The 22,183-nt window shown below is 45.9% G+C and overlaps 1 protein-coding gene across 1 annotated transcript in view; it reads left to right on the top strand.

The window, feature by feature from the left end:
- The first annotated feature begins 1,881 nt into the window (after positions 1-1,881).
- Positions 1,882-22,183, top strand: part of Vwa3b (von Willebrand factor A domain containing 3B) — a 178,888-nt gene continuing 158,586 nt past the window's right edge. Inside the window, 5 exon segments of the mRNA XM_051152785.1 lie at positions 1,882-2,058; positions 8,199-8,404; positions 16,171-16,265; positions 19,380-19,630; positions 21,566-21,728. Of these exon segments, the coding sequence (XP_051008742.1) occupies positions 8,290-8,404; positions 16,171-16,265; positions 19,380-19,630; positions 21,566-21,728 (624 nt within the window). The 5' untranslated portion in view covers positions 1,882-2,058; positions 8,199-8,289.

The raw sequence follows: 22,183 nt of genomic DNA, 5'->3' as shown, positions 1-22,183 counted from the left end.
TGGGAGAAGAAGAGAGCCAGTTCCTGCAAGGTGTCTTCCAACTTCCATACAGCCACCCACCACCACACAGGTGCTCACACGTGCATGCGCAAACACACACACACACACACACACACACACACACACACACACACACACATCTTTATATAAACCCAACAAGTGATCTCAGCAGCTCTTCAGCTTTAAAATCTAAAACATAATTTAGTATCCAAGTACCAAGGCAATACTTGCTTGTGGAATCTTTTATTAACAGATTTTCAGAAGCACTTTTTTTTTTTAATGCCAGTGTTTGAAGAATCAGGTGTGGGATATGGGGCTGCTTCAGATTGTCCACAGCAGCAGATCCTTTGCCTCATGCAGACTTTGAGAAGGGCGTGATCTTTGCCAGCGGCAGATAGCTTAATTCCCAGAACTCTGGAGAAGGAATAAATGCCAGAGCCAGAGCCAGAGCCAGGAGAGTAGTGGGGGGCAGAGGGAGACTCTGAGAAAGAAGAAGGCTGCTGGTGCTCCCAATACCCCTCCCCCTTGCCTCCCCCCCCCCCCCCCACTGCTCCTGGTTGATGTCGATGCAGTTTGATGAGGTCAGAGATAATCCTGAAATGAAGACTGGGCTTCAGTGACCCTACCTAGCAGGCCTAGGAGACCTATGCCCCTTCTCCCCACTAACCTTCCATTTCCTTGACCTGGTGTGGAAAGCGATCGGGGTGGAGAAGGGAGGTAGAGGCATAAGGAACCTAAATAAAATAGATTACAAAGCACCTACAAAGTAAAGTGAAGAAGACAACCCCTGCAGGAATATTACCTGTAGATACGCAAAACCACAGCTCTCCTTTTCACTGGAATAAGAGATAGTTTATTCTGGAGCCATTTGGGGTGGCCAAGGCCCTGCAACACAGATCTAGTTTATCCAGAATTCCATATTCCAACATGGAAGCACTCTCACAAAGTTTTCATAGTTTTACAGAGCAAAGTCAGAAATCAAGGCAAAATTAAAATGCCTCATAGGGTACATCAGAGAGGAAGAGGCAGTGAGATGGCTTAAGATGCTACGGGACATTCTTAGCCTCTGGATTGGTGGGGGCTAGTTGTCTGCTACGTTAATAGACTCTAAAAGGTTTCTAACTGTTAGTCACAAGACCTTAGTTTGGACACAAAGGTGGGCAAGAAATGGCTGTCTGGGAGAGTTAAAACTAGCTCAAGACAAGGTAATAGTTAGCCTCTAGATCTGCAACATTCCAACTTTTCCGAAGAACTGAAATTCTAATCAGTCAATCAGTCTTTGCAGATACCCCCACCCCCACCCCTCCACACCACCCCCACCCCACCCCCGTCGCCCAGTAGTTTTCCTTCACAATCTTTTTTTGACCATGGCAGCTCTTGAGTCCGAAGTTGCTATCTGGCAAAACTGTGACTGCGCCTTTGATCGCTCCTTCTAGCTGAGCTGCTCCAACTCCACGTTGCTTTCCCTCAATGAAGAAGAGAAAGCAAAACAAACGACGCAGGGTTGGGCAATCTGCCTGAAGTTAAGCGGGAGAACAGATTTCCTCCACCTGGCAGCGTCTCCTGCTGTCTACCTTCTCTCCCTCAGCTCCTACCTGCCCTTCTGCCCAAATGTGTATTTGTTAATCTAATTCTTAATGTTCGCCTCTGTCTGCTTTCTCAGGGTCAGGCTCAGAGGACGAGCCTTAGGCCCTGTTTCTTTTCTGTGGGCCTTGACCGTCCTTGGTGGTTCACCAACACCTCTATCCTACGTCTTTGCAACCCCTAGCACCTCTTTACTTCCTCTGCGGGGCGCAGAGGTGGGCGGGACCGGAGCCCGAGCCACGCCATGATTGGCTGTGTCCTAGCAACCAGGGAGATGCAGTTGTCAACAGAGACTCTTGCAACCCTGCGCTAGGGCCGGGGACCCTTGGCCAGCTCCAGCCCCAGCCGGAGCCACAGCCTTGTCCAGCGGTGGGATGCTGGCCAAGCCCACCTGCTCTGGTCAGCTAGGCTCCGGAGGGTGGGAGGGTCGCTGCTGAACTCCAGCCGCTGGGCCTTGCAACTGAAGATTTCCTAGTAAGTGTGGGACACCGTGCTTCCAGGCTAGGACCGTCCAGGTTTCCACCGCTTGGGTAGGGAAAAACAAGTTTGCAAGGTCGCTCTTCTTACAGAGAGGGCTTTCCTCACCCTCGCTCCCTGCAGAAGCTTAGCTCCCTAATGCTTGTCTTTCCGCAGCCTAATGGTGATTAGAGGTACACCGATCTGTATATTAGAAACAACGATCAAAACTAACAACCACAACCCAAAGCGATCTTCTTGAGCGAAAGTGGTTTGCAGCTTTCAGTCTGGGGAAAGCCTCTGCTTGCCTCCAATTGAATTCTTCCTGGGCGTTCACCTCACTTTCTCTTTCTAATATGGACGTTTAACTCCACGCAGCCATTCCTTTCACCCTCTTGAGAACTAGCCATTTCTTGTCAGCGATGACTTACCCTGCCAACTCCCCTACCCCCCAACGCTCAGACTCTTGGAGTTTCAGTTCTTGGTCCTCTTCTCTCAACAGTGGACAGTCTATCTTAGTCTCCTTAACTCTGCCCGTGTTTATCAGAGGTGATGATCTCAGTCTAGCTTTGTCTTTTAAGGCCTGAAAGATGGGGGGAGGGGAGCTGCTAAGAATTGAAACAGGATTCTTCAGGGAACATCATCCCAGCTTCCTTTTTTCCCAGCAGAGAGTTCAGGACGCCTACACCATACCACCTGCATCCCACCCCACCCCCACAGATTTCTTTTCTTCTCTTTCTTTTTTTTCTTTTTTAAGAGACTAGCAATGATAAAAGTTGTTGCTGATCACAAGTGTACCAAGGGGCTAACCTGAGGTAATGGAGTTTAAGTTAGACTCTCATCAAGGCCACACAGGCAGCCGTGGGGTATCTTGTTGGCGTCTCACTATGGGCAGAAGACTAGCAGCTGGTACTGAGGGCACTTCCTTCTTTTGGTTGGGGCTTTTGGGTTTGTGGTAGCTCTGCCCCACCCCTACCCGCAGGCTGGCTTCAAGCTCACAGTCTTCCCGCCTCAGTCTCTTAAGAGTTGGGATTACAGGGCTTGGCCATCTTAATCTTTGTTTGCCTAGGAGTGTTGCCTGTCCATGGCTTTGGCTCAGGTTTTCACTTCCTTCCTAGACTCAGGAAATCCTTTCTATTTTCTAAGAATTCGATGGCTCATTGCACAATTCCAATTTTAAAACTGAGGACAACCAGAGGTGCTTGGAACTCCAGCACTGAGGAGGCCGCGGCAGGGTGATGCCACAAGCTCAAAGTTGGCCTGAGTTAGGTAGTCAGACTGTGTCTCAAAATACCAAAATCCAAAACTAAACAAAAACCCTACCATCACCAACCAATCATCCCTCGCTGTAGCACAGTGCACGCCAGTATGTATTCCCTGAGACTTCTAGGCTTCTCTGCCTCAGAAGAAACTCCCGAGTAATCATACTAAATAAATAGCATAGTCACAGCCAGAAAACAGGGTGTCTCTATTGAAAAGGATAGCTGTTTCCGGATTGTAACTTTTCTAGGACCAGGTCTTTGCCTTGTTTGGAGATGGTCAGGATTTTCTCAGTTGCTGTGACTGATTTAATTCATCTCCATACTATACGGAGAGCCTGCTAATAATTCAATAGTAATAATACAATAATAACTGTAATGTGCTGGCGACACTCATGTACTTTGTTCCTGTAGCCATCGAACTTTTGTTTAGTCTAGAGAGGACAGGCCTGTGTCTGAGGCCACAGGGATGAAGCCTCAAAGCAGAAGTATGCTTCAGGCCCTACAGAGATGGCCCAGTGTTTTGGTTCTCTGTCCATAATTCCAGCTCCAGGGTTTCCAAGGGCATCTGCACTCTTATGGTGAAAAGACAGACACACAGACACACAAATACACATTTTTTAAAAAGGTAGGGTTGCTCAGGGCAGCCTTAGAGGGTTAGTGAAGGAAGGCACTCTTGACAGGGGTGCAGAAGGTTAAGGCTCCACATGAGACAACAGCTGTTGGCACGGACAGGAAAGCAAGGTGGGCCGTGTGTGGTGGGCAGTGGTTAAGTCGTCCCTGCCCTGCCACCTAAGGTGGGCAGCGGTTAAGCCCCGCCCCGTGCGGTTGGCCGTGGTTAAGCCCCGCCCCGCGCTGTGGGCAGTGGCTAAGCCCCGCCCCGTGCGGTTGGCCGTGACTAAGCCCCGCCCCGTGCTGTGGGCAGTGGCTAAGCCCCGCCCTCCGCAAGCGTCCTTGCTCTGACAGCCCTTCATGCCCTCTACCTGGAGATACTTTTCTCTCCTTTTCTCTCCTCATATTCTCTGGCTCAAGTTCATTTTCCAGCCCCTTTCATCCCAGGTATCCTCAGGCTATAAAAGTCCAGGACAAAGATTTGAGTCAGAATGACTCTCACAGCCCGTCTGATCTGATAAGGCCAGCCACATCTTTTTAAAATTTAACTTAAGGGGGAAAAAAAAAAGTCACTCAAGCCCCAAATGGGGCTGGGACATGCGTTGTAACAAAGTTAAAGAATTCGGTTGCTTTGTAAAGGATCCAAACACGTGTCCTTTGAAATTTAACAAAAATTCAAGTAAATTAAAGAATGTTGCCCTTCGGCTTAAAAACCAAAGGCATTGCTCTGGCTCTGCTTACCAGTCTTTAAGGCTGTAAACGGTTGTGAGAAAACCTTATTACGGCAGTTTGTATAAAAGCACTCCCTTTAAAATCTAAGGCAAGTAAGGTCCCCCCCCCCCCCCAAGTGAGAAGAGAGGAGATGCTGGGCATGTTTCTGGGAGGAAAGAGATTGTGTGGACTTAATAAAATTGCCAGGTCATTCTTCTTAGCTTCTCTTGTTTCTGTAAAACCAGCCGAGGCAAGATTTTCAGCTGCTGTCTCTGTGGACAGCTCTCTAAGAGCAGACTCAGCCATGTTTGTCTGCCCTGGTTTCTATACTCTTGAATATAGTCTGGTAGCATTGGCTAGTGGGGCTTAGAAAAATTCTTGGAGGGCTTGGGGAGGTGGCTCAGTGGAACACCTGCCGTTGTAGCATTAGCATCCAGGTTTGGCCCCCCCCCCCCCCAGCACCTGGGTAAAAAGCTAGGTTCCGTGGCACCACCTGCAACCCCAGCCTTGGGAGCAGAAACAGCTAATTCCTGTAGTCCCAGGGCCAGTCAGTTTAGCCCACTGGTGAGCTCCAGGCCTAGTGAGAGACCCTGTCTCAGACAGGAAGGTGGAGAGTGATTTATGAAGACACCAACTTTGGCCTGTGGTCTCCATATGCATTCACACACACACACACACACACACACACATGCACTCACACATGCATGCACGCACACACACACACACACACTCACACACGCATGCACGCATGCACACACACATCTATAGCAATACATCATGCCCAAAATAGTGCTTGGAGTAAAAGCGTATCATAAAACAAAACAGTTACCAGGATAACAACTTTTAGATGCTTTATTTTTACGCTAGCTCTTTCCATAATATTAAGTGCACACAATACAGACTTGGACACATTTGTTCTTGGCAGCAGCCTTCACTAGTGGTGTCATGTAGGTGCGCTGTTCTAGAAGGGTAGAGGCAGTTCCTATAGTCACAGGACAGCTTATGCTGAGGTTTGTGGGGGAATTTTATTTTTTTGTTTGACTTTTATTTTGTCTTTGAGACTTGGTCTCACTATGAATTCATCTGGCCCTCCAATTCTTAATCCTCCTCTATCAGTCTCCTGAGCATTATAGGCACATGGCACCGCTCCTGGCCTGCACTGAACTTTGATTCTACTGTTTCCCCTGAGTCATGATGCTTTTCAAGTCACCTTGTCACAGACTCCTCAAAATGAGTCTTGTAACCTTGTTCTCACAAGGTCAGCGCTTCCCCAACTGTATGGATGTGTAGACCTTTGCAAGTGATCCTTGATGGATAGGTACAAAAGTCACAGAAGTCTCGACTCCGGCAGCTGAGCCCGTGCTACGGGAATCAAGGTTAGTGCTCCCTGCCTGAGGATCAGCGAGCCCGGCTGGAATGCGCTTCGCTCTAGTGGTAACAGAGTGGCTGAGAAATGGCTTAGAACTCTGCTCCTGTTGCTCACGGGCTATCACAGAACCTGTGGAAAAAATCTCTTTAAAGTCCCAAGGTCTGGAGAGATGGCTCAGAGGTTAAGAGCACTGACTGCTCTTCCGAGTTCGATTCCCAGCAACCACAGGGTGGTTCACAAGCATCCACAGTGTGATGTGATGTCCTCTTCTGGTCTGCAGGTATACATGCAGGCAGAACACTGTAGACATAATAATAAATAAATAAATCTTAAAAAAAACAAAAAACAAAAACAAAACCTGAAGGCCTCGACTCCTCGGCTACAAGCAGGGTGTCAACACTGTATAACTAATGTGTCTATGAGCAAACTAAGGGCTCAGCCAGAAGGCTGCTCAGCAAATGAAAGCTGCCAGTATTTCCTACCATAATAGAAGTCCTGGGCCAGATCCTTAGTTGGCCTTCCTGCCAGCCTTAACATTGTGAGCCAGCCCGTTAGCGCCTTCTACCAGCTGTAAGATTGTGAACCAACCCATTAGCGCTCCCGCATCGGTACAATGAGAATAAGAGTGCAGTGCTCTTCGAGGCCAGAAGAGGTCGCCAGATTCCCCCTACGGCTGAAGTTAAAGGCAACTGTGAGCCCTCCAGAGTGGGTGCTGGGAACCGAACTCAGGTCCTCTGGAAGAACAGAACATTTTCTTAACCACTGAGCCATCACTCTACCTCATAAGGTTGTTATGAGAATGTATACTGTACTGTATGTGTCATAGTTTGCTATTCATGCTTCTAACTTCTTTTCTCAAAACATGGCTTGGGGCCATCTGATTTTTGTGTTTAACATGTCATCACACTTTGAGGAAACTGAGCTTCATTTATTTTTTATTTATATATTTTTAGAGGTTTATTTTCATGTGTGTGTATGTGTGTGAGAGAGAGAGAGTATTTGTGAGGATGTGTGGGGGACACCCTTGGCTTGTGACAGGGTGTTAGGATCTGAACTCCCAGCCACCTGATGTGTAACAATTACTCTTAACTGTGGAGCTGTCTCTCCAGTCCCTGAAAATCAAGTTTTAGAAATTGGAAAGGAGAGCCATTTTATAACTGAAGAGGCTTTGGGGTTCTTGGAAGTAATATTAAACAGCAAACACTGGATACGCTGCAATTAGAACCTTCTCACTGCCACCCAGTTATGGATACAATTGTGAACTTCGAGGTTGCATGTACTCCCAGTCTCAGGCCCCGCCCAGCTGCAGTGAGCAGGTTAAGATTGTGTTACAGGGCCAGGCGTGGTGGCGGTGGCGCATGCCTTTAATCCCAGCACTCGGGAGGCAGAGGCAGGCGGATCGCTGTGAGTTCGAGGCCAGCCTGGTCTACAAAGCGAGTCCAGGACAGCCAAGGCTACACAGAGAGACCCTGTCTCGAAGAAGAAAAATAAAATAAAAGATTGTGTTACAGTTTGGGCAGTCTCTCCCCCTTGTGTACACTGGCTATATTTAGGCCAGTTGAGATGAGTTTAATATGCTGCATATTGCTTTGAGTCCAGTTGATCCCCGAACAGCTGGTTCCACCAGCCAGAAGGAAGTCCGATTTTAGAGTGAAGCCACAGAAAACAAAGCATTCAGAATACAGATTTACGAGTTCCAGTGCAGTGGAGCTGGGGTCGCCATCACCCCCAGTTAGCTAGTCCACCTCAGGGGTTTTGCCTTCCTCTGTCTTTGTTGAGTTCAAAATATTCCGTGGGAATAGAATTCGCATGCAGATGTGCAGTGTGGCTTTCTCGGGATAGTGTTTATTTTTCTAAAAAAAAAATGGACGAGTCCTGTATTTTTCTGATTATAAAAGTAAATCCCATTTTAGAAATGTTTAAATAATGGAAAAACCAAAACACTATAGAAAAGGCAAAACCGCACTTACTTCTACTGTAGACCCATTAGTGTTTTATATTCAGATATTTCACAGAATACACAAATGTGGATACATAATTAATGGATACTGCTTCGTAGTGTGCCTCTATACTGTAATTTTAATGGGTAAATAAAATTCCACTTCACCAGTATACCGTATTTTACGGTAAGTTGATCATGATGTTGATGTTCGATCCCCACCCCACCATGTTTTCAGGAGCCTCGAGCTTGACAATTTTCTTTGCAGGCGGTCCCTTGCGACTCAGGCCTTGACTTAGAGATGTCTTCCTGAGCATCTCGGAGCAAGACAGGAGAGACCAGCCCAAACCAGGCCAGGCATGGCTGAGGAGAGTCTCATCTCATCTGAGAGATGGCTTCAACTGCATGGCCTGAAGAGCAAGAAGCTGACCTTGAAGCAGATCCTATCGCAGATCGGATTCCCACAGTGCGAAGGTACAGTAAGTCGCAGGCGGCCTTCAGGGGCGCTGCTGCAGCTTCTCGGAAACCCCAGGCCTCTGCGCTTGCTTGGGTTCCACATCTCTGCCAGGGGGAAAGGCTTGCGCATACTGTTAACTACACAATAGTGCTTCACTTCATCTGTGTGTGTATGTGTGTGTGTGTGCACATGTGTGTGGAAGCAAGAGGAGGCTGTCAGGTGTCCATGTCTATTTCAGTGTGCCTTCTTTCCTCAAGACAAGGTCTCTAACTGAACCTGGTGCGCACAGCTTTCCTGGCCAGGCTGGCAACCATCAATGTCTAGCGAGCTTTTGGTCTCCTCTCTCCTCAGCACTGGGGTTATAGGTGTGTGCAGACACGCCCGGCTTTTTCACCTGGGTGATGGGGAGGGGTCAAAATTCAAGACCTCATCCTCATGCAGCAAGCACTCGGACCGCTGGGCTCTCTTCCAATCCCATTAGATTCACTCTATTCATTCTTTGTGTGTGTGTGTGTGTGTGTGTGTGTGTGTGTATGTGTGTGTGTGTCTGTGTGTCTGTGTGTTGTGTATATGTGCTACATGTATGTAATTTTATGTGTGTGTGTGTGTGTGTGTGTGTGTGTGTGTGTGTGTGTAAGTGTATATGGGGATAAGACTTCCACATGGTGTCTTCCTAGGTCACTCTCTTAGATCTAGGTGGCGGACACCTTTAATCCCTGTAGTTGGGAGGCAGAGGCAGGCAGATCTCCCTGAGTTCAAGGCCAGCCTGCCTGGTCTACATAGAGAGCTCCAGGTCAGCATCGGTTAGATAGTGAGGCACTGTTTCAGACAAAACAAAAGAGCCAAAAAATCCCCCAAACCAAAACTGTTTTTATTACATTTTATTTATTTAGCTGAGGGTAGGGTATGTGACAGTCAGAAGAAACCTGTGGCCATCAGTTCTCTATTGTCATCGTGTGTGTCTTGGGGATTGAACTCAGGTCCCTGAGCTTGGTGGTGAGTGGTTTTACCTCCAGCCCTCTTTTTCTGTTCTATTTTATTTTATTTTTGAGGCAGGATTTCTCCTGGAGTTCATGGATTGGGTAAGCTGGTGGTTAGTGAGCTTTGGAGAACAATCTCTTTCTTTCTTCCCAGTGATGGGATAACAAATGCTCACTGTCATTTTTTTTTTTCCTTTGAGACAAGGTCTCACTAGGTAGCCCTGGCTGGCCTGGAACTCTCTCTGTAGATCAGGCTAGCCTTGAACTCACAGAGGTCTGTAAAAGGAACTTCTATTTGCCTGTTTCAGTTGTTGTCTGGGAGGCTTACTGCCTCTGTCTGCTAACCTAGGCCTACTACTGGAAGCTTCTAGCCTCTGTACACTCTAACCTAGGCCTAGAATGTTTTCAGCCTCTGAGACTTACTGCTTAACTAGCTCACCCTTACTTGTTCTTTCTGAGCCTTGGGCTGGCTTGTTCATCTCAGCTGTTTTGGCTCAAACTCCTCTCCCAGCTGCCTTACTCAATCTGGCTTCTCTCTCAGCCCCTGAATTGCTCTGCTTGGCCTCAAACTAACTCCAGTAATATGCTAATCTCCTCATTCTCTGGCTCTTTCAATCTTCATCTCAGTTCTCTCTGAAACCAGTCTCTCTATTGCTGCCCTGGTAAAACTGTCTCCTCTCTCTGTCTCTCTATCTCTCGGTCTCTGCTTCTCTCTGTGTCTCTGTCTCTCTCCGTCTCTGTCTTTCTTACTCTGTCTCTGTCTCTGTCTCTCTCTCTCCATTGCCCCTTAAGTAGCTCATGAGAGTTGGGCGTATCATATGCTGTCAAATCTTTTTCTGATTCATCAGGTTTTCTGCCACTCAATTAGACATGGGTGCTTCCTTCTACAAACTAACTTTACCTTCGTTGTTTGGGATTAAAAGCGTGTACCATCCCACCTGGACCTAAGCTTTTCTTTACTGGAAACTTGCTCTGTACCAGGCAGGCCTTGAATTCAGATCTGCTTGCCTCTGTCTCCTGGATTAAAGGCATGTTGTATTCCAGCCAGATCTCACACAGATTTAGAACGTCTTTGGATGCGATTTGTTGCCAGAGCAGCCATGTTCTAAACTAAAATTCCTCTATAGAGGTTTACCTGCCTCTGCTTCCCAAGTGCAGGGATTAAAGGTGTGCACCACTGTGCCCACACCTGGCCTGGGGCTGAAGATCTTTTATTTCCTCACACCCCAGCAGAGGTCTTGATTGTCTTCTGGGATGAGCAACCCCTTTTTGGATTGACTGAAGTAATTGCTTTATTGATTAAGACAGCAGCAGCTTTAGGAAGAATGCACCTTTTCCCTTTAATGGCCCTTTTTTTTTTTTAGTTTTAAAAGACTAATTTATGAATTGGGCATGGTGGGGCACTCGGGAGGCAGAGGCAGGTGGATCTCTGTGAGTTTGAGGCCAGCCTGGTCTATAAAGCGAGTCCAGGACAAGCCAAGGCTACACAGAAAGACCTTGTCTTGAAAAACTAACCAACCAAAGAAATGAAAGTCGCCTCCCTCTCCTGTGTATGCGTACATCCATGTGAGTGTGTGAGTGTGCATGGATGGAGGTCAAAGGACAACCTGTGGAGTTAGATTCTTCTTTTCCCTTGTGGGTTCTGGGGATCCAACTCAGGTTGTCGGGAGTTGACAGCAAGCATGGTCACCTGCTGAGCCGTCTTACCGGCCAAACGCATGCGTTTCTAAAGGCACTGGCTACAGTGTTGGTTTTTTATCTGTCAGTAATACTCACTCACCACCCCAGGCAACACGAACATGTGTGAGAGTATTTTTACTTTTGTCTTTGGATGCTGCAGTGAGTTGAGGCATTACTGGAAGGTGGAGCTGGTGTCAGTGTGAGAGATAGGAGGTATTATTCGCCAACGTATCTGTAACCTAGCATGAAACGGTGTGCCCTTAGGACAGTTCCCACTACTGGGTGGTTCTGAATCAGTCTATAAAACAAACATTTATTCAGCAGCCAGCAATACCGAATTTTGAATCTGAAGTCATCACCGGCTCACTAGGCAGCTAGTCTTGTGGTAGTCATTTGAAGTCTAGATAGTGCAGTTGCCACAGGAGCTCCCTGAATGCAAGGCCTTGCTTGCCAGGGCTGTGCCTCCTTGTATATTTCTCCTCAGCAGCTTGTATGGCTGTGTGCTATTTACATATGCATGGACCAGGAGTGTGCCTATGATTTTCTAGTATATTAGGAAAACATCATTGATGATACCCTATAATGGCCTTTTATTGCTTGTAGAATCTACATTGGTATCACCTTTTATTTCTGATATTTATAATTTCCATTTCTCTTTATAACTCTTCTTTGTTTTGTTTTCATTTCTTGAGAAGGTCTTGATATATAGCCCAGGCTAACCTGGAATCTGCTCTATGGCTCAAACCTTGAACTCACTATCCTTAGTACCGCTCTCACCATTTATTGAATTAAAAAATCTCTTTGTGCCGGGCAGTGGTGGCGCACGCCTTTAATCCCAGCACTCGGGAGGCAGAGGCAGGCGGATCGCTGTGAGTTCGAGGCCATCCTGGTCTACAAAGTGAGTCCAGGACAGCCAAGGCTAACACAGAGAAACAAATATATATGTGTGTGTGTGTGTGTGTGTGTGTGTTCCTTTTCTTAGATACATTTTTTTTCAGGATTGTGTTATTTACGTCCCACATATCTTGGGACTTTTAAATATATCTTGTTTGGGTTGATTTTCCAGTTTAACACTATTGAGGCCAGAGACTAACACCTGTGGGCTTTAGGCTTTGGGAATGGGCTGCCTCTTGTCTTGTGCCTCACCATGTGTCTTGGTGGACATCCCCCCATACAAAAAAAAATGAGTGTTTCACAGTTTTTCCAGAATATTTGTATTGTTTAGGCCAAGAGCTCTAGTAGTGATGTCCATCTATTTAGCATTTTTTTTTTTTTTAGATTTTTAAAAGCTGCTTGTTCTTTTTATTATTGTCTTCTTATTTTCATCTTTATCCTCATGCTTCTCTATTTAGCATTTTTGTTAATGGATTTGCCCCTTAGTTTTGTTCATGTATGAAACCCAGGGGCTGGTGCACGCTATGCCAGTGTCCTACCATTGAGCCGACCCCGGCTGTCTACCATGTAAAAGATATTACTGCTGTGTCTCTCTGGTTTTTATTTCCCAAGCTGGAGGTTCAAGCTGAAGGCCCTGCCCTGTTCATGTTTGTCAGACTATTTTTATATCTTTTGTTTCATCTGAAAACTTTTTATCGTTCTGTCATCAAGTTCATTCAGTCTGTTTTGCTCCTGAGCCCATACACCGAGTTTTTAATTTTGCTTATTCTATTTTTTAAATTAATTAATTTATTCACTTTACATCCTGATCATTGCTCCCTCCATCCTTGGATCTTTCTTTCTTTCTTTTTTCTTTTTTCTTTTTTTTTTTAGATGTATTATTTATTATTATGTATACAGAGCTCTGCCTGCATGTACATCTGCAGGCCAGAAGAGGGCATCCGATCATATTGTAGACGGTTGTGAGCCACCATGTGGTTGCTGGGAATTGAACTCATGACCTCTGGAAGAACAGTCAGTGCTCTTAACCACTGAGCCATCTCTCCAACCCCTCTTTCTTTTTTAAGAGAACATTTAGATCCAGCAAGGGAATGTGGCTCATTTCTTCTTTTTATTTTGAAAAAAACCTTTATTATCGGCATATATTAATTACACAAAATCATGGGTTTTGTGACACTTCCGTACCTACATTTAGTGCTCTTTGGTCATATTCCCACGCATGCAGCCCTCTCACACTCCCGCTTTCTCTCCCCAATCGTCTCCACTCTTCTTGATTACTCTGCATTTGAGAGAAAATGTGATGCTCATTTTTCTGAGCCTGGCTTATGTCACTTAAAATGATGTCCTCTTATTCCACCACCAACACAATTTCTACCCTCTTTATGCTTAAACCATACTTCGCTGGGCACACACACCACATTTCCCCTGTTCACTGGTTCACTGATGGGCATGGTTGGCTTTGTGGCTTAGCTATTGAGAACACTGTTATGGCGAATGAGCGCATGCTGGCGCCTGTATGGCCGGCTGACTCTAATTCCTTCAGGCACGTACCTAGCGGGTGAATTACATAGTAACTCTGTTCCTAGTGTTTTGAGGAACCTCACTCTGATTTCCATAGTGGCTGGACTGACTTCCTCATCAGCAAGATTCCCTTGTCTTAGAATGATTGGTTGGTGTTTTCTTTCTTTCCTTCTTTCTTTTTTTTTTTTTAAAAAAGATTTATTTATTATGTATACAGTGCTATGCCTGCATATACACCTGTAGGCCAGAAGAGGGCATCAGATCACATTAGAGATGGTTGTGAGCCACCATGTGGGTTGCTGGGAATTGAACTCAGGACCTTTGGAAGAGCAGGCAGTGCTCTTAACCTCTGAGCCATCTCTCCAGCCCAGATCGGTGTTTTCTTAATAGTAGCTATTTAGATTGAGGTGAGATGGAATTTCAGTTTAGTTTTCATTTGCATTTCTCTGATGGCTAAAGAAGCTAAACATTTTTCATACAGTTACTGACTAATCGTATTTTTTTTTTGAAGCATCTATTTAGCATATTTAACCATTTAGTGAATAGGTTATTTGTTCTTTGGGTATTTTTTGAAAACTTTGTTTATTTAGTGTGTGTGTGTATTTGTGCATGTGTGCGTGTGTGCATGCATGAGCATGGGTGCCACAGTGTATATGCAGAGACCAGAGGGCAACTTGCAAGAGTCTGTTCTCCCCTTCCACTATGTGGGTCCCCAGGATCCAGCTCAGATAGCTAGGTCTGGCAGCCCCTTTACTGCATGAGCCATCGTGCCCTCCCATTGTTTTTTCTTTGAGTGTGTGTGTGTCTGTGTTATGTGTACAATATTTTATATCTTACCAGAACATAATGACAAAACAAGAAATCAATAGCAAGAGAACTACAGAAATTATATAAGTACGTGAAACTTGAATTATACAATTTTAAATAATTAGTGGGTCACCGAAGAAATCAAGGAGGAAACCTTAAAAGCTCCCTACAATCAAAATGGAGACAGCAGCGCAGCTTAGCAGAACCCGCAGGACGCAGTGAAGGGAGCATTAAGTGGGAAGTTTATAGCTGTAGATGCTTATTTTACAAGCAGAGCAGAACTGAGGGAGCGAATCAGCAGTTAAGAGCACTTGTTCTGGTTAAGAGCACTGCCTGCTCTTCCAAAGGACCTGGCTTCAATTCCTAGCACCCATATGGCAGCTCACAACTGTCTGTAACTCCAAGATGTGACACTTTCATGCTGATGCACATAGATTAAAATTAAATAAAATATTAAAAAAAAAAGAGCACTTGTTCCTCTTGCAGAGGATAGCAATTTGATTCCCAGCCCACGTGCTGGCTCACAACCATCTATGACTCCCCTCCCAGGGAAGCTAACTCCCTCTTCTTGCCTTTTTGGGTACCAGGCCTGCACGTAGTACACAGACACACATGCAAGTAGAACACACATGCAGGTAAAACACATATATGAAAAGAAGAAAGAGGAGGAAAATGAAGAGGAGGAACAGCAACAGCATCAGGAGGAACAGCACAAATAAATAGCCAATGCTACGTGCAAGCTCTTCAATGGGAAAGAAAGCCATACAGAACTCATTGTGTCTAACTATTTGATTATCAATTGACAGATGGAAAGCTGTTTTTTATTCTATCTGGAAGTTGACTCAACAGAACCCAAACTCCAAATTCTCTCCCAATAAACACAAATAAATCTCTCCAGTCAGTGCCTTCCTTTTGAGGGCGGAGAGAAGGCCAGGTCCCACCTGACTGTGATGGCTGTTTCACACCCTCAGCCATCTTCTGTATTGGGCTCGGGGTTTATAATTGTGTGTGGGCTAGCCTATAAGAACTCACAAGGCATGTCTATCACCAGCCTTCCACAGCAGCCCAGCCAGCAGGCCCTCTCTGGAGCTCAGGTAGGTGCTTCTGGGAAAGACTGAGGTTGCTGACTTAAGTGCTTGAATCAGTGTGAGGTAAGAAGCTAAAAATCTCAGAACTGGAGATTTCCGAGCTTGTAGGTCTGTTGGTAGGGTGGTTGTTGATAGACTGCAAATTCTTTATTTTTACTAATGAGAGAGTTGGATGTAAGACTTTACGTCATATCACAACCCTTGTGATTTGACCCAACCTGGCTAAGGAAACTGTAAAATTCACCCTTGAAGCCAGGTGTGGTGGTGCACCCCTTTAATTCCAGCACTCAGGTGTGGTGTGCATGCACAGTGTACATGTTTTTTGTGTGTTCAGGTGTTCTTAGATGTGTGAATGTGTATGCCCTTATTTCTGGTTGAGATAGTCGTATATGTATTTAGCCCAGGCTGGCTTTGAACTCCTCACCTTCCTACTTCCACCTTCTAAGAGTTGGAATTACAAGAATGAGTAACCATGTCTTGTAGTTTGTTTTTTTTTTTTTTTCAAGTTTCGTAAAATAAGTCCAAACCTTCAGTAAAATTTCAAGGATTAAGCACAATATTCATGTTGTGATTTTGAACTTTGCATTAATTGCTCTAGATAAAATAACCAGAAAATGAACACCATTCTTTTCCCCCACTCCCTCACAATTCTGAAGATTCTGCATGTCAAAAGCACTTTATATTTGTCATAGTTCCCGGAAAGACTTTATGACTTGGGACAGAATATAAAATATTACAAATTACTGAGAAAAAAAATTGAGAATAAACATGAGAAGCTCTGATGATATTCTTGATTGTTTTATAAAAATACAGATTATGTAACTTCCTTGAGGAGACTCGTGGCTTCTCGGTACGCAGATGGCCTGTTCCCACAGCTCTACACAGCAGAAGATGGCAGGCTATACAATGTAAGTGAGTTCCTTCAGTGGCCTGGTCTCGAGGAAAGAGTCTGTGGCCACATTAAGATCCTAGCGGCTAAGCGGTGGTGGTGCGTGCTTTTAATCCCAGCACTCAGGAGGCAGAGGCAGGTGGGTCTCTTGAGTTTGAGGGCAGTCTGGTCTACAGAGTAAGTTCTAGAACAGCCAGAGCCACACAGAGAAATCCTGCCTTGAAAAACACAAACACAACCAACCAACCAAAAAAAAAAAAAAAAAATCCAGGGGCTATAGGGATTCTAGCGTCAGGAACTGTTTGGGCTGTGGTAGAATGGTGACATCATGGTCGAGCAGCCAGGAAAGAAGCCCATGACCTGAAAGAGATGAGCGCAGATAGCTCTTGTTCAGAAGAAAAGCATTTACATACCAACGCTTTATCTTATTTTGAAAATGAGGGTGAAAAACAGGCAACAGGACAGTGATCTCTGAAGATACCCAAAAGACAAATGGATGGTGTTCTCACCTGCGGGAGCCATGGTGGACTAGGGGCAGCATTCGCTGGTGGAGCCCTACGCTCCAAGAGTTCACACATGTCAGACTAGGGCCCACACCTGGAGCTCAGGGTCTTGATGGAGACACATCAAGTAGATGCTCACTTTTGTCTAGGTACATCCAAGTACCACCAGGACTCGTTCCCTAAATCAGTCATCCCCCGGAATCCACAGGGGCCACACCAGGATCCCTGTGTTAGTCAAGGGTGCGGGGTAGAAAGCGTCTAGGACCAGTAGAAAGAATGCATCTATTAAAGGGTATTTACTACAGTGGCTCACAGCCTGTGCTCCAGCTAGTCCGACAATGAGACTGCCTCCGGGCGGAAAGGCCAAGAATTCCTAGTTGCTCAGTCCAGGAGACGGGATGTCTCAGCCAGAGTCCCAGAGGATGCCTAGGAGCCGCCTGTCTTCAGCTCAGTGGACTCCTGAAGGAGTAGGCTCCGATACCAGCAAAGGAACGCCTCAGCAACAGGGTAGATGAATTTGCCGCTGAGAGTAAGGACAAGCAGGCAAAGAGAAGCTTCTTTCTTCCTTGTCCTGTGATGTGGGCTGCTGCCAGAAGGTATGGCCCGAATTTAGGGTGGGTCTTCTCATACCCAAGGACCCAATCAAGAAAATCCCTCATAGGAGGGCCAAGTTGCTTGGGTTTCAGCAGATACTGGATGTAGTGAAGTCAGCAACTATCATCCATCACAGTCCTTGGCAGATACCCCAAATCCAGCATGCTCAGTTCCGTTCTGGCATAGCATGGCATTTGCATACAATCTAGTCAATTCTCCTCTCTACTTTAAGTTATCACTAGATGATTTGTAACACCCAATACAATATAAATGCTGTTTGAATACTTCTAACATCATGTTTAGGGAATGATCACAATAAAAAAAAGCCCATTCATAGTCAGCACCCATGCAGTTCATTTAAAACTATTTTCTATGCTAGTTTGATTGAATCTGAGAATGTCGAACCTATGGATAGGGAGGGCTGACTGTATTTAATAATTTAAAATTGCACGACTGAGTTTGGCGCACTAGAACCGTTTTGTTGTTGTTGTTTTCTTTTTGTTTTTTGTTTTGTTTTGTTTTGTTTTGTTTTTCAAGACAGGGTTTCTCTGTGTAACAGCTCTGACTGTCCTGGAACTCGTTCTGTAGTCCAGGCTGGCCTTGAACTCGCGGAGATCCACCTGCCTCTGCCTTCCAAGTGCTGGAATTAAAGACGTGCGCCACCATTGCCTGGCCTACTAGCGCTGTTTTTAACTGGTCCATATTAAAATCACCACAGAGCCGTAGAAAAGATGTCTTTGCCCACATAAACCCACTGCCACATCCCCTGAGATCTTTCTGTGCTCTGATTTTTCCTAGGGCGATGGGAACAAACATTTGTTTAACCCCAGATAGAGCACCGAGATGGACCAAAGAGAGGGTTCTGTCCAGGTCTAGCTTAGTGAACCAGGAAGTTTAAGGGGTTACTCAAAGGGGCACCAGGGACTCAGTGACAACTGCATCATGGGAAAAAAGCCCACCAAGTGCAGGTGATAAAGCTGCATTCCTGCGGCTCTGTTATTAAAGCCCCTCCCTCGTCCACCTTGGAGGAAGTAGCTGCACAACACAGTTCCATACTAGGGTCCCGGAAGCTGGTTAGGTCTTAAGAGAGGCCATGAGGTACAGCCAGGACCAGGGTTGTGGCTCGTTGAGCATGCGCTAAGTCCTGGGTTCAATCCCCAGCACCATGATGCTGCAGAGAAGTGGTGCTCTGCCTTGAGGAGTAAACTCAAGAGATATGTAGACAGGGATGCAGATGGAGCGAGTTTACCAGCTCTTTTAAGCCTCGGTTTCTCATAGTACAGGGCCACAACTCTTCATTCTCTCGGTCTGTTGTCTACCTCTTTGTATCCCCAAAGGCCTTGCAGATTGTGCCGCGTGTGCTCGAAGGCTATAGAAATAACAAGACACCCGCAGGTCTGTCTTCCCATTGAGGGCGTTCTTTTTACTTTCTAAAAATTAATTAATTAATTTTTGAGGGCATTCTTGAAAGTTTCAGTGGCAGCTAAGAGTAACTGGGGTGACCCAGGTACAGGGGAGGATGGTGTGGGAGAGAGAGAGCAGAGCGACAAAGGTTCCGGTCACAAGGGTAACACGAAGCTGCTGTCCTTGCAAGGAATTGGAGACGTTTGCAGAAATACTTTGCAGTGTCCTCTTAGAGAGGAAAACTTTTCAATGAGACTTTAAAAAAAAAAAAAAAAATCTAGCTTGGCTGCTTTTCTCTCTTTTACTCAACTTCTTAAAAGCGCCGCCCTTGGCTGTTTTCTGGTGTTCTATATATTATAAAATAAGACACAGCCTGGAAGGTTTTTTTTTTTTCTTCTTTTGAGTGTGTGTGTGTGTGTGTGTGTATGTGTTACAGTTTGGAGAGATCACATTATCTCTCTGAGAGGCTGGACTCTCCTTCCTGGGTCCTGTGGGGTTTGAAGGCTGCCCACAGAATCCTATGGCTAAAGCTCTGTCGCTATGACTGTGGTTCCAATGGCCCAGCCTGCTACTGTTCCACTGTCTTTCTTTCTTTCTTTTTTTTTTTTTTTTCATTCTTATTTTTCATTCAGCTGACAGCCAAGTCGGAGCTGATCTACCAGTTTGTGGATTGTTTAACGCGAGCCGTGGAGAGCTATAAGCAGCGCATGGGCTGGCTCACCAGCAGGAGCCGGCAGATCTTTGGTGTCATCTTGGGACAGAGCATCACCATAGTACTGGATCTCAGTGACATTCTGACAGAGGAGCTTAATCTGTGCCAGGATGCTCTGACCATGGTCCTCCAGGAGCAGGTGGCCCTCATCACCAAGTTCAACATCATATGGTGAGTTCCCAGTGGAAACATTTGTCTGTGAACCTTCATCCCCGACGCGCACACATTCAGAGTTGAGGCGCAGGCCTAACACATCCTGCCCGATGACAAAGGAGGAGGATTATCCTAATTCCATAGAATATACAATTCCAGCAGAAAGCCCACGATGAATTTATTATTCATCTTAGGGAACCTTTATTTGCTTTTCTCAGGGTACCTTAGATTTCATGTTAAGAGCGATTTAGAAGCTTATTTTTCTTTAATCTGCTCACAGGTCAAAATATGAGATGATGAGTTACATATTCATATTGTGTGTTTGTACTGAAGGTGCACATCTCATTTCAGAGTGGAAAACAAGATTAAAGGCCACAACTTTTGCTGGGTTTTTTTCCCAGACTGAATTTGTGACACACATTGGCCTCTCCTATGAGCTTAAACCCCTTTAATCAGAACAACAGGTGGTTGCCTTTCTAGAATTTCACGTAGTTTAGAGTTTTATGATGGATTATTTATGGATTCTTAGAGCCCCGGGAATGTGGGTTCCAAGGCTAACTTCTCAGCCCCACCAGTGGTTGTACCTCCTTGAGAAGAAACATCTGGAGAAGTCGAGGGGGGAGGAGGGGGAGGGGGAGGGGGAGGGAAACATGCCTAACTGAGATTTTCTCAGTTGAACAATGCACTTTTATCTAAATAGGGGAACACCTTTGTGGGTGGTGTCCCGTCCAGTCCAGAGCTTGACTTTTGCCACAAGTGTGTTACTGAAGGAATTTAGTTTTGATGTGCACAAGGCCTTTACTTTTTTGGACAGTTTACTGCAGCATGTGTGCCACTCAGTCAGATCTCTCTACCCAGAGAAGCCCCACTGAGGGCACACAAGTGTGGGCCAGCACTCCCTGAGGCGATGGAGCGTGAGCAACTGTCAAGCCAATTAGTTGATATTTAAACAAACTAAATTCAAATGGTTCCTCTTTTTTGACGTGAGGGTGCCCTTAAATCATTTCTAAAATACGTGGTTTAAACAAATGTTCTCAGGATTTTTTGCTGAACTAAAAACAGTATTAAGTTTGATGCAGAAAGAATAGCTGTCAGGACTCTGCAAGGACAATGAAAACAATGTCACTTGGAATAAATTTTTATTTTTTATTTTTTTTCGAGACAGGGTTTCTCTGTGCAGCCTTGGCTGTTCTGGACTCACTTTGTACACCAGGCAGGGGAATAAATTTTAAAACAATAAGCTGCTACCAACTTGGAAATCATAATACTATAAGTTACCATAAATTTGACCTTGATAGAAGATAGTTTTGTACACCCTGCCTGCTGATGAAAATCATTTCTCCTAGCACTTGTGTGCAGGTGTGTAAATGATCCTGTGCATACGAGTGAATATAAAGATGTGTGGAAGCTAGGGGGATCATCCTCATCACTCTGTTTTATCCCTCGCCTCCATAAGACAGTCCTTCATGGAACCTGGAGCCCTCTGATTGGCTAGACTGGATGGCTGGCAGGCCCCAGGGTTCCTCCTGTCTCTGTCTCCCCACTTTCGGGATTGCAGTGTATGCTGACATATCTGCCTTTTTATGGAGGTGCTAAAGACCCCAACTTGGGTCCTCACTCTTGCACAGCAGACATTTTACTAACTGACCATCTCCTCAGCCCCTCTCAAAAATTTCAAAGCATCAGTTAGCACTTGTACTGTTTGCTTGGCCCCATGTAGCCCCAGTCGTGTCTCCTGGCTGCAATGCCTGCGGAGGCCATAGTGCTTTGAAACCATGCATTATGCCCAGCATGCTTTCCTGAACAAGACAATGTGTCTGAATTGGCTCACGAGTTTTCATGGTAACTCTCGGAGGACTGGCAGTTTGGTGACTTTTGGTAGACACTAAAGGCTGACACTCCCGTGGTAGCATCAATTGCTGTCTGGTGACTGCTACATATGATTCCTTTCAGGGTTTCCGAAGAGCCAGTGAAATGGCAGGAGTGTGCCACCATAGTGACTGAGCACTCCATAGCTGCTGCCGTCAGTTGGGTTGAGAAAATGATGTTTAGGCCAATGGCTGTGGGAGAGGTTAGCTGCCTGGATGCCCTGCTGGAGGCTGGGAAAGACGGAACTGTAAGTGTGCATCCATGGCTGGCCCAGGTCACCAAGGTGGCTTCAAGCTTAGCTGTATACATGTTGTGTCCTCGTGCTGCTGATCTGGGCCTCCTCCTACTCGCTTCTCAGAGATGCTAGCGCTGTCGCGGAGGGTACCTGCCTTAGCTTCTGGTCCGGTTGCTATAACATACTCCAGTCAAACGCAATGTGGGGGAAGAAAGGTTTATTTCTGCTCATGGTTGGTTCCAAGTTCTAGTTGTCATACGGGGGATGTCACAGCAGTAGGAGCTGGTCACCTTGCACCTGAAGTCAAGGGGAGAGAGGGGGGGGGCGCCCACATTGGCTCTCAGCTCACCTCTTTTATACAGTCCAGGACCCAACCCCAGGAAATGCTGCTGCTCACTTTTACCTGGGGCTTCCCATGCCCATCAATGCAACCAGAACAACCTTCCACAGATATGCCCCAGGCCAGC

The sequence above is a fragment of the Acomys russatus genome, chromosome 11 (genome assembly GCF_903995435.1).
Source record: "Acomys russatus chromosome 11, mAcoRus1.1, whole genome shotgun sequence".
Classification (NCBI taxonomy): Eukaryota; Metazoa; Chordata; class Mammalia; order Rodentia; family Muridae; genus Acomys; species Acomys russatus.
This window is presented reverse-complemented; position numbering and strand designations above follow the sequence as displayed.